The 13,239-nt window shown below is 35.3% G+C and overlaps 1 protein-coding gene across 2 annotated transcripts in view; it reads left to right on the plus strand.

Annotated features, from left to right (window-relative positions):
• Window positions 1-11,646, plus strand: part of plxna1a (plexin A1a) — a 424,291-nt gene extending 412,645 nt beyond the window's left edge. For both annotated transcript variants that reach the window (XM_017353686.4, XM_003201217.7), the window contains exons 29-32: window positions 4,002-4,171; window positions 4,287-4,499; window positions 6,728-6,878; window positions 10,858-11,646. In XM_017353686.4, coding sequence (XP_017209175.2) covers window positions 4,002-4,171; window positions 4,287-4,499; window positions 6,728-6,878; window positions 10,858-10,953 — 630 coding nt within the window. In that variant the 3' untranslated portion in view covers window positions 10,954-11,646. The remainder of the gene's footprint in view (window positions 1-4,001; window positions 4,172-4,286; window positions 4,500-6,727; window positions 6,879-10,857) is intronic.
• Window positions 11,647-13,239: the final 1,593 nt, after the last annotated feature.

Raw genomic sequence — 13,239 nt, forward strand, 5'->3', positions numbered from 1 at the left:
CACTTTCATTCCGGCTTAATAATCAAGGAATTTTGCTGCTGTACCATGGCTGCAGAAGGCACACTGATATTATGCATCATTGTAACATAATTAACTAACAGCATTGTAACATAGTTAACATTGTCAACTATAGTTAACTATTTTCCAGTGCTACATAATATAATTGTGCCTGCTCCAGCCATGCTACAGCAGCAAAGTTTCTTAATTAGTATGCCAGAATGAAAGTATAGTTCCTAGCCATATTGACTTAGAAATTAGCAACTTTTATTTTTATGTCTTAGTATATGAGAGTCAACCTTTAAATAAGAAAATAATCAATATTATTCTCCCTGTGTTGGCGTGGGTTTCCTCCGTGTGCTCCGGTTTCCCTCACAGTCCAAAGACATGTGCTATAGGTGTATTAAAAAAACTAAATCGGCCATAGGGTATGAGTGTGTGCTAGATGACTGTGTATGGGTGTTTCCCAGTACTGGGTTGTGCTGGAAGGGCATCCACTGCGTACAAACATATGCTGGAATAGTCGGCGGTTCATTCGCTGTGGCGACCTTTAAATGGGAAAATAATCTAAATTCTTTTTCAATTTTTCTGAGCAAGATGCTAATGGTCTAATCCCATTCAATGATTTATGCTAAGCTAAGCTAAAAGTGCTCGCTCAGGTTGCATGAGTGGTAAAACTTAAATGTTTAACTGTATTGTTGATTTGTAAAATGAGTGTTCCTTCAAGTCCAACCTAGTCCAACAACCAATGAAGGACATATCTATAAACCTTTTGGTCCAAAATAATACATACATATAATACATAAAAATATGTTCTGAGCACAAATTCACATTCATTGTTGTCTGACCAAATCTGAACCCTACCCGGTCAGGACACAATATAATATTACTATTTCTGCTACATATTCCTCCATCCTTCTTGCTTCCGTAGCTTATTGCTTTGCTTTCTAATTGTTAGGCTAGAGGAAAAAAATGAAATCAGAATATGTTTACAAGCCTCTCGGGTGGTCAATTTTGATACATAATAAAAAACGATAGATAAATGTAATGCCAGAGCGGAAGAGAACAGCAGGAGACAGGTAATTTGTTGTGGATCGAGTACTTCATGGTGCGTGGTGACAGCGCGGAATGAATGCTGGGAAACCTTGCGGACTGTGTCTGTCTGTCACACACACACACACACACACACACACACACACACACACACACACACACACACACACACACACACACACACACACACACACAAAACAGCATCCTAATCAACACACTCTATATTATCTGAGAGCCACTGCTGTTCTCCCGCTCTCAGACATGATGAATAAACCAACATCTCTAGTTCTGCTGCTTGAGGCTCTTTAGTGATTTTAAGCCTTTAGTAAGTTTTCGTTTTTTTATGCATGTAGTGATTTTGTGCAAGTAGCCATTGTGATCAATAGGGGAGGTTTACAGCTGAGAATTGACATTTCTACATTTTCAGGCTTTTCGTATGGTTAAGGTTTCTGTCATTTAATACAGTGTCAGCTGGTGAGGAAAAACTATGCTGAATGCATTCAATCATAATGCAGTGCACAAAAATAAAAGAGCATAATTAATTTTCTGAGTAATATTATTCCACTGTATGATAATATTTGAATATTGTTGATGAAGGGTTTTAATTTCCAGTAAAAAAAAAAAAAAAAAAAAAAAAACATTTAAAGTTGTATGTATTTTTAAAAGTATTATGAATTATTTTTATGCTATATATATATATATATATATATATATATATATATATATATATATATATTATACTATTTATTATTATTATTATTATTATTATTATTATAAATGTTTTAAGTAAATTAAATTATTAAAATTAAATAAGTTGCCATATTGTTGTTGAGTAAAATTGTACTGTATGTTAATATTTACATATTAACAAGGTCTTTAATGGCGTTTAAAAAGCATTTCAATATTTATTTATTTCCCAGGATGATTTTATTTTTCAATTTAATCTGAATTTATTATTTCAGATTTTTGAAAAATGTATAATTAAATGTAGACATTTATCATACATTTTAATTTTTGAAAAAAAAAAAAAAAACAGATTTTATCACTTAACCCTCTACTGCATGGTGTTGCCATGTTCATTTCCCTGCCACTGTTTCTTTAAGACCAACGTTCTTAAAGAGAAGACCTTAGTTTAGCCAATGATGTGCTTTGGTTAAGTCACATGACATGCAGTGTTTTTCTGTGACGCGGTATCTGACCGACTGATGTTTATTGCTGAATGTACATGTAAACGTCGATAAAAACAAAAAATCAAATTATGTGAGATACACAAAAAAACTGAAACATCATCTCCAGTAAGTTGTATTCATATTGATCACTCAAAAGGTTTTATCAAATTTGTTTTTTGTAAATCGATCAAATGTATGTGTTGCCAGATGGCAACACTGTCCAATAGTGGAATAGTGTACAATATTATTGCAATAGCCTAGCTAAACAGCAAGGTCAGCTGTGATATTTTAAGTTGTAACAATAACAACTTGAATGCTAGTAATATAATGTTGATTAGTCATGTGTTAATGGCATTTGAATTATGGATAAAATCTAATTTTAATGTCAGTAATGTTGATTATATATAAATACAGGGAACTGTGTATTAGCGAGCACCAACATATTCAATGGTAAGTGAAAGAAGAAAAGGACAGAGCTGGCTTTCCTGCAGATGAAAGTGAGGATGAGATTGGCTTTAGTGACATGAGAATGATGTAGATTGGACATTTGATAAGAGCAGTGATGCAGACAGTTCAGGTAAGTTAGCTTTGACGCAGAGAAGACAGATTTAGTATAGTGTATAGTAGTATATTATACAGTAGTATAGCGTATAATATATAAACATTGTTAGCTTGTAGCTACATTATTCAGATGCATCTGGATATACTAGACTTGTTATTTATTTGTTATAATATTAGTGAAGAAATTAGTTATATTTACTGTATATTGTATACATGATAATACAATATCAGGTTTGTTTTCAATAATATTCAGCAAAAAGAATGGAATAAATGAAAGCTGTTGGAAGATCAGTTGTTGGAAAGTATGTATAAGGTGTCATTTATACGTTCTGTGTTAAAGCTTATAATTCTGCAACACCAATTAAATCATTAAAAAAAAAAAAAAAAAAAAAAAGATTAATTATAAGAAAAGTGTTGGACATTGTTGCCATATAGTAACTTAAGTAAACAGGGCCAGAGTGGGACTCTTTTTCAGCCCTGGAGTTTCAAGCCTCAGACCGGCCCACCTCAGTTCACCACTGACTATATTAAAATAAGGTTATTTCCAATTCAGTTTCTAATTACACTATCACGTTTTCTTTTGAGAAAACAGCTCTTTTAGAACTTCAAATGTTCAACAACCCTTACAGTATTATGTCTTAACAATAAAAATGAAAAAAAAAAAAAATTGTTACTCAGACAAGGACCGAACCCAAGTTGGCCGCATCATAATCTAACGTACTAACCACTGTACCACAACAGCTGTACGTTTAATGGTGACTTATCTAGTTATATCATCATTAACCTGCATCCTGCTCGCGAGGCTACGAGAAAATAGATAAAAAGAGCAGAGCTGCGGTAAAATAATGAATAAGAAGGCTGTGGTCAAGTAAATAATTAAATTATTTTTAAAAAGTGTGACTGCTGAAAGCAACCGATTCTGGAACTAGGGACACCGGCCCTCACGGCCAAAAAACGGACCGGCCCACCGGGAATTCTCCCGGTCCTCCCGATTAGCCAATCCGGGCCTGTAAGTAAAGTAACTTAAAAAAAAGTAACTTAAAAAAAAATCAACATTTTTTTACAGCACTTCAAGTTAAGCCATTCTAAGAAAAGAAAAACAGTCAAGATAGTCATATCCGATTTATCATAATGCGTGTAGTAGAGGGTTACATAAATGGCTGTTCTGTATTGCATATGAAAAATACAATATATAAGGCATTTTTATTTCTTTCTTTACAGGGTACACTACAGAAATTCGTTGATGATTTGTTTGAGACGATATTTAGCACAGCGCATCGTGGCAGTGCTCTCCCTCTCGCCATCAAATACATGTTTGACTTCCTGGATGAGCAGGCGGACAAACACCAAATCACAGATTCAGATGTTCGGCACACCTGGAAGAGCAACTGGTGAGGAGCGACAATGTTTGAACGTCTCATTTAAGATGCATATATAATTATTATTTCATGAAGTCAGCTAGTTTTTTTTCCATCCTCATTCCTGTGTGTTTTGTATATTTTACAGTTTGCCGTTAAGGTTCTGGGTGAATGTGATAAAGAATCCTCAGTTTGTGTTTGACATCCACAAGAATAGCATCACGGATGCGTGTCTCTCAGTCGTGGCCCAAACCTTCATGGACTCCTGCTCCACGTCCGAACACAAGCTCGGCAAAGATTCCCCCTCTAATAAGCTGCTCTACGCTAAAGATATTCCCAACTACAAGAACTGGGTAGAAAGGTAAGCAAGTGGAGATATTAAAGTGTTAGTTCACCCAAAATGAAAATAATTGATTACTCATTCTCATGTCATTCCAACCCCTGAGACATTAGTTCATCTTCAGAACACAATTTAAGCTATTGTAGGTGAAATCTGAGAGCTCCCTCATCCTCCATACACTCGAAAAAAAATATTTTTGCTGCTTGTTCAAACTACTTAATTAATATGAGTTTTGGTTTGAGTTTTATTTTAAATATAACCTAATGGTTTTATGTTCAACCTACTAAAATTTGTAAAAGGGATTAAGTTAACTTAATCGATTTGTGTTAGCACAACATTAAGGAATTGTGTATAGAACCCAGCATTTTTTACAGTCCATACACACAAAAAAAGCAGTTTGTTCAAACAACTTATTTAAAATGAGCTGAAACAACACAATTCCTGGTCGTTTCTTGGAACAATGTATTTGTTTTATGTTCAATTCTCATAAATTTGCAAAAAAATTATAAGATAACTTAATATTAGTAACTTATCCCAACATAAATCGATCATGTGGAACCCAGCATTTTTTACAGTGTAGTAGACAGCAATGTTTCTGAATCATTCAATGTCTATTAAGGTATCAAAACTTTCCATGTGTCTTCAGTGGTTAAATCAGAATATTTTCAAGCTATGAGAAAGCTTTTAGATGCACATTGAACAAAAATTATGATTTACTTAGGCCCAATCCCAATTCTTCTCCTTAGCCCTTCCTCTTACCCCTACCCCTCATTTTGCGCATGCCCGTGAAGGGGTAGTGGTGTCCCAATTCTCTTTAGCTTGAAGGCGTAGGGCTAAGAACAAGCGCTATACACCCCTTCAAACGAAGATTTTTCAGGACCACATTTGCCATCTATTCACGATATATAATCCCTAATAATAACTTCTGTACAGCAGTCCCACAACATTCTGACACTCAATGACGCTGGAATACCCTGTCAGAAAAGTGTAGTGGCTGTCAATGGGCTTTTTACAGTGTATGCTATAATGTTAATGATGTTTTCTTGTGCCTGTGCCTAGTTTTAAACAGAAGTAGTTGTGCATGGGCATCTGGAGGTATACAGTAAAGGTCTTTGCACACTAACGTTTTTTTGTATTCATATCCGAAAAATTTGTCACGTAAACAAACCTTGCACACTGAGTCTGATTCGTATTAAATAATCCATTATGAAAAAAAAAACTATCAAAATATTCCAGAGTCAGTTTAAGCAGTGATACTTTGTTGTCCTCTCTTATCCAAAGTTGAAAAAGAAAGAGGAATGGGCTACATAATGTGTTCATTCATTACTGCATAGAGAGGAAGGAGAGTTCAGCTCATTATGCGCAGGATTATGCCAAAATGAAAGTTTATTTCAGGAAATCAGTGGAATTTTGATACATTGCTTGTGATACTTCACACATTCACGTACGCAAACAAATCCTGAACAGACACTAACAGTACCTACAGACATTTTAATAGCCATTTCAAAGCAACTGAAAGCGGACCATTCTTTCTATTATAATGTCTATGAGCAGTATTTCAAATGCATGAACACACACACACACACACGCCAGTCACTGAATCTAGCATATAGGGGTTCCCAACTGTCCGTCACATTCTGCCTTTATTATATGCACTGTGTTTGTCATAAAGTTATCTTTAGCTCACATGACTGTATTTAGCTTTCCACTTGTACGGTGGCTCTGAACTGTCAAATCACCTCTCAAATCATTTTTCGAATGCGAAAAGCAGAAAAAATCAAACCTGGTTCAAATTTTTTTTTTTATGATGGACGAAAGTTCCGGATGTAGTCTGTCAATTCGATTGATACTGTGAGGTCAAAGTTATTTTTAACATGCAAAAATTACGGACGAAAATTTCGGATTCTGCTTGTAAACCTGCGCAATATACTGACACTGAGGAGAAGAAACTGTTGAACTTGTCGACACATGGAGTATTTTAAGGATTTTTTTGTTACTTTTCTGGACTTTGAAAGTTCCTGTCCATGGCGGATGAGGGAGTTCTTAGATTTAACCTAAATATCTTAATTTGTGTTATTTCTTTGGGTCTTGGAGGTTAGGAGTAGCAGGAGGGTGAGTAATTAATAACAATTTAAATTTTTGGTCAAACTAATCTTATAAATAAGATATCATTTACATTGTTAATCCCTATTCATAACCGCCAAAGACCCAGATCATCACGCTTAACTGTTTGTCTTGCCTTCCTACAGGTATTACTCAGACATCGCACGCATGCCTGCCATCAGTGATCAGGACATGAGTGCTTATCTAGCGGAGCAGTCCAGACTCCATCTGAGCCAGTTCAACAGCATGAGCGCCCTCCACGAGATCTACTCCTACATCACCAAGTACAAAGACGAGGTAAGAGAAAAACAGCGTTATATCTTCAGGGTTCCCACGGGTCAGGGAATTCCTGAAATATCATGAAGATTTAAAAAGGTTTATTCTAGACATTGAAAGTCAGGGAATTTGTTAATGCATACAGTATATAGTTAAAGTCAAAGCAATTAGCCTTCTTGTGAATTTTTTTTTTTTTTTCTGCTCAGTGCTAAACCTGGATTTTGTGGGATTTTTTCTTTCATGTGGCCTAAAATTACTGATTTTTTGGTGACTTTTCTTAAAATGATTTGCAATATTTTCAGCATTTGGGGAAAATATCCTTAATTGTGATTTTTTTTTTTTGACAAATACTACGATTTCTATTTAATTTGCAGTTAAATATTTTAGTTAAGCTTCAGCTCATGCTCAATCACACTCCTTATAAAGCCACCTGTGTTGTTTTTTAGGTGCTGGTTGTCGTTTTTCCTTGTGCTGGCAACAATTCTGCGACAGCTCTTACATATTCCCTGTTTTTGAATGGTGTCTGATACCAAAATATTCCCATATTACCGACGTGCTGTTTTTCTTTGATAGTAATTTGTCTATTACAGTTTTTCTCAGTCGCTTTGGTGCATTTCTCACTACACTATTTACATTTGCACAACAGGTAATGCATTTCTCAAAACAATTAGTCATTTGTGCACATCACAGTAGCAGTTTCTCATTCTTTTCAACAAATTGCGAATGCTTTTGGACATGCATCAATTGCTTTCATACAACTCTCTGCTGTTTATAACATTATCATTTGCTTATGTCATGTCAGTCTAAATTAACCAAACTTGTGAATGCTGAATAGTCATTCTATATAAAACTAATAGTCTTCATTTCATTACTTGAGTCATTACATACAAAAATGTTGAACTAGTTGTCAAAATCTGTCAAGCTTTTTTTTTTTAAACAAATTTAAATCTTTATTTTCCTGAAAATGTCTTTAAAATTGAACTATTTGATGAATGATTTACAGACCTGTGTATGTTGTAGGCTCAGTTCCAATATGTACTGCAATATTGTGTACAGTTGTGCACAGCTCTACCTAAAGGGAGTTTATGTTTGTTGTAAATAAGGGTGTGTTTATTCTTTTGCACAATGCTGGGAATAAATTAGTATTGCAAAGAGCAAATGCAGTAAAAATGCGAAACATACATATTCAGTGTCTTGTACTCAGATACCTCACTAAATGCAGTGATGTCTAACTTTACTGTAGTTTTCAAATGGCTGTGCAAATAGTATACAGTGCTGTCTTGAGCATTTTCAGGAAGTGTCACCAAAATCAGCCTTTTTTTGCGTTGAAAAAATGTAAACTGTCATGATGAAAACATGACTAAACCGTTTGACTATCTTGTTCATAAACAATGGTGGCAGGACTTTTCATTTTGATGACACTGACACTTTGATTGACATGAATACTTGCTTTTGAGGAATGAACTATCCATTTTGAGCATGTGACGCGCTTTTGCAGGTTATCAGCTAGGTTTTGCAGTTTGTACTAATTGTTTAGAGAAAATCATTAAATGTTGTGCAAAAATGCACTAGTGTTGTGAGAAATGCACCAAAGCGACTGAGAAAAACTGTAATGCTTGTAAAGCAGCAGACACCATCATCCCACTTGTCTGAGCTTTCCTTTCCCTTTTTTTTTTATTGTGGGCGTTCCACATAGTTTTGTTGCAAATTTCTGATTGGGCGAATGAAAGTTTGCTCACTCAAGTTGGCTAGTAAAACTGTCACAAACAGACGGCAGTCATGCATTTGCTCTGGGTGGGAAAATTAAATAATATATTTATTCATATCACAGCCTCATGCTATTAGCTAATAACAACGTTTCAAATCGCGATTGCGGTTTAATTTCGATAAATTGCACAGCCCTACTTCAAAACTTAAAATCTCTATGCATTACAGGTCATGGGAAATCAGATTTTTAGTCAGGGACTTTAACGTTTGGTTTAGAGTAGAGTCAACTAACACATATTACTACTTTCTGTGAGAAATAGCATATAGTCTAATTTTGCCTAGGTCTATATTTAAAAGAGCAAGGAAAAAGAGACTTCATCTCTGACTAGTACTGACTAGTAGAAATTTCAACCAAAGCAGGCCTGAATAGGCTGTTGAAATGTCCAAAACTGAAATCTAACACTTTTAATACATGGCCACTCGCATTATTATCCATGTAGCCCTTCACACGTAACGCCATCTGACAGCACACGCGAGATCATGTGTCAAAAGCAGTGACTCATTCCAGCCAGCCTGGATAAATGGAGAGATAATGAGCCGCTGAAGGAGACCATTTAGTTCTACCTCACACAGAAATGAGCGAACGTACGTACGTGTGTGTGTTTAGTGAAAAGAAAAGAAATAGACACACTGGGTCCGCATAATTATTCTTACATTTACAACTGTGTTTCTTCACCCATTAAGCAGATATAAAAAGGAGTCCATAGTTAGCAACCAGCCCTTTCTTTCTAAACGTTTCATTTCCGTCTTTCATTTCCCTCACCTTCGGGAGAGTTTAGTCTAACACAACTCATCAAACATCATCTCCACGGCAGCTCTAGGAAACGGCTCTGTCTGACATTAATACACTGCAGCTGGTTGCGTTTTAAACAGCCGTTTATGTTCATTAGTCTTTATTATCCAGATGCGCACGTGTCCACGCGAACACCCTCGCTGAACCTGCGTGAAAACAGGAGGGAAATTAGCGGCCCATTATCTGACGCTGAGGGTGTTGGAGATTCTTTTCTTGCACGTTTCTTGTACATTTTAGACACTTGCATTTCTTTTTTTTCGGTTAAACCACACAGATGGGTTGTTAGCATCTCACGCTGTTTTGCAAACAAGTTGCGACAGCGTGATCGGCACATTTGCATTTCCATCAACAGACTGACACATTCCTAAAGTGGGCGATGAAGTCCAATGGTTAAAGATCCTGACTGGTAGCCAAAAGAGGTTGTGTGTTTGAATTACACTATCTTTAAAGCCACCATGAAATTAGCATTAGAGGTTTGTTTTTATAGTGAACAGGTCAATTTAAATTCATTCTGCATGGGGTTGTTGTAGGATCATCGAATACTGATGGATTTTTTTTATAATAATTTAAACTTTAGTGTTTAATTGAAGTTTTAGATTTAATAATAATAAAACTATATGTATTTTTATTTTACTTTAGGTCAGATTTAGCATGTTTTTTTTTTAAATATCTGCAAATATATTATGGTATTTTTATACTTTTTATACTGACACATAAAAATACCATAATATATTTGCAGATATTAAAAAAAAAACATGCTAAGTAAACACACATGCTTATCAGAAAAACAATTCTAAAGTCAGTTTCTCAGTTATATGTGTTTTGCAGGGATTATTTATAGTTTTAATCCAAAGAATGACCAGTTTGTCAGATGAAGAAGAGCCGGAATTAGAGATTCAAACAAATAAATAAAGTTTACTGAAGATAGTTTCATCAGCAGAAGCCAGCTTCAACACTCGCAATGAGTTCCTAGGCCGCTCTGCTTACAATCACAAATCAATAACAAATATACCCTCACATAACGTCATTAGCCCCTTTCACACAGTGATACCGGTAAATTTCCAGAACAAACTTTACCGGTTGATTCCAAAAAGGGCTGTTCGCACAGGCGAGGACAATACGGAATTTTTCCTGAAAAGACCGTTCACACATCTAATTTAAAATAGTGGTAAATTCTGACATCATTAACCAGAAATGACCTCTAAACGGCCTCTAAACGATATCTCAATTTTGTTTAAACACTGACAACACAGGAAGCATCTTGTGGCACTTGAAACTACTACGGTGCAAGAAAATAGTGTTGTAGGCTACAATAAGTGTCTATTTGAAGCGTTACTTGCCATAAAGAGAATTGCAGTACAAATAATCAAAGAAATTTTCCTTTAGGAACCAACTAAACTGTGAAAACTCTCTAATCAGAGGTCTTTTTCTTCTCTATAGATCCTGTCGGCGCTACAGAAAGACGAGTTATCTCGGCGACAGAGACTGCGCAGTAAACTGGAACAGGTTATCGACACCATGGCTCTGACAAGCTGAGAAACCCTCCCCGTCTGTCCGCCCACCTCAGCGGTCTCCCCCTGACCTCCAGACCCCGTCCCCCAAGCCACAGACACACACACATACACACACACGCATACTAAGCTAACGGACTGCAAGGACAGAAGCAGTACACTGGAGACCCCTCAGCCCAGGGTGGAAATCCTCGTTTATCACTTCCTTTGAACTCAACACTCACCAGAATGTCTCCCCGGATGCCACGTCCAACCAATAGGACTTTTTTTGGGAATTTTTTTTTTTTCCATATCGGAGTTTGTTGAGCCACGTATGTGTGCTTTTACTCACCAAGGATGTCTTGTATTATGAGCCAGAAGACCTTAAAAGCCCATGAAGGATAAATTGTGGTGATTTTTTTTTTCTTCCCACAATCGGAGTTTTATTTCAGCGCTTAATTTCGTATTAAATAGTTTTGCTCTTCGGGTTGATCGAACAACTCCCTCACTCCAGTCTCCTGCCACTTGTGTTACTGCTGAATTTGCACAATTTACAGGAACTACAACAAATGAAAATGATATAAATATATATATAAATGTGTATAGATATATAAATACAACTGCATTTTTATACAAAAAGAGTGAAAAGACGCGTACAAAGTTTTCCATTTTAACATAGAAAAAGAGTAAGATGAATTTGATATGTGAAACAAAAGACTGAACTATGAAAAAAACAAAACGATATTGAAAAAAATGTCCTGTGCCATGTTTTATTTGAATGTTGTTTAGTGCAAAAAAACAAAAAAAACAATTTTCTTTAGATAAAATGTGCTTTGATTTAAATGTTGACTACCCTAGTGACTGAAGAACTGAGAGTGAAAAAAATGTGCAAAAAAAAACAAACTCAGACAAATGTGTTCCCATGTGGTACCTTCGTGTTTTTTGGAGGAAAAAGTCCTCGTGAAAAACAAAGGGTTCATTGTTTAGTTGGTGGATGAATCTGTGTATTTAGTTTGTACACTTTTTTCAACCTTTATTGCTATTATGGTTTGAGTCTGAAAGCCACTTGAGGACATATTCTTTGCTATTCCGTGCGAAAAACATGATTGATAATTAATAATTGGCCGTTTTCATCTTGCGTTCATTTCCATTATCAGACGTGAGCACTCTTAAGCCTCGGTAACTTTTGCACAAATCAGTCTAGAATGAAGGAAAACTTGAGATTGAAGAACCTACGAATGTGTTCCATTACTGATGATGTCATTTCCAGAGGTTTCTGTGACATTACAGTAAATGTAGCAAATGTTAATATCATGCAGTTACATCTCTCTTTAAACTGTTTCTACTTTTTTTTTTTTTTTAAGCTTGAAGTGAAACTTTGGCACACAGAACGCCATATGATCACGTGAATGTGTCCCTCATTAGTTAGTTAGTAGTCAGTTAAAGGGATAGTTCACCCAAAAATGAACATTTGCTGTTAGTTTACTCTCACTCAGGGCTTCTGAAATCCTGAAATTAGTGGATCATTAAAGATTGAGGAATTAAAACAAAAATAAACACACTGCAAAACCCAAAAAGTTAAGGTAATTCCATTTAAGGAAACCGATTGCAACAAACCATTTAAGTTCAAAACTAATCCTGAGTACTGTGAACTTAGAGTAAATAAAGCAATTTGAGCACAGTAAAACCCGATAAATAAAGAGAACTCAAACTGAGTACTGTAAAGCCCGATAAGTTAAGGCAACTTAAACCGTTTGAGGAAACTGATTGCTTCAAACCATTTAAGTTCAAAAACTAATCTATACGAGTACTGTCAACTTACTCCATTTAAGTTGAAGTAATGAGGTAATTAATTAACTTATTACCTTCAACACTGAATTCAAAACACTTTTCAAATAAATAGAATTAACTTTCAGGCAATTTTGAGTTTACTACACTCATTTCATTCGATAAAGTTGACTGTTGGGTTTTACAGTGTACAGATAAAACTAAATGAGTAGCTGTGGATTTTGACAATAATCAAATGATTATTTAAATCACCTTTAATGCACATCCAAATAAGTGGATATTACTTTTGTTTTATCATTCATGTTATGAATCACAGTTTCAGCAAAAATTCTGACTGAAGAAAAAGTCACCTACATCTTGACTAACCCGAGGGTCAATAAATTAACAGCAAATTTTAATTTCTGGGTCATCTATTCCTTTAAACCCAAAGCTGATCACAAAGGCACTGCATTGTAAAAAGTTATTCATTTAATTTACTTTTATAAAAAGTGAGTAAACCCGTTTATTTTAAAGCGTTTGGTTGACTTAAAAAAAAAAACTTTTT

Source organism: Danio rerio, chromosome 23 (assembly GCF_049306965.1).
Source record: "Danio rerio strain Tuebingen ecotype United States chromosome 23, GRCz12tu, whole genome shotgun sequence".
NCBI lineage: Eukaryota > Metazoa > Chordata > Actinopteri > Cypriniformes > Danionidae > Danio > Danio rerio.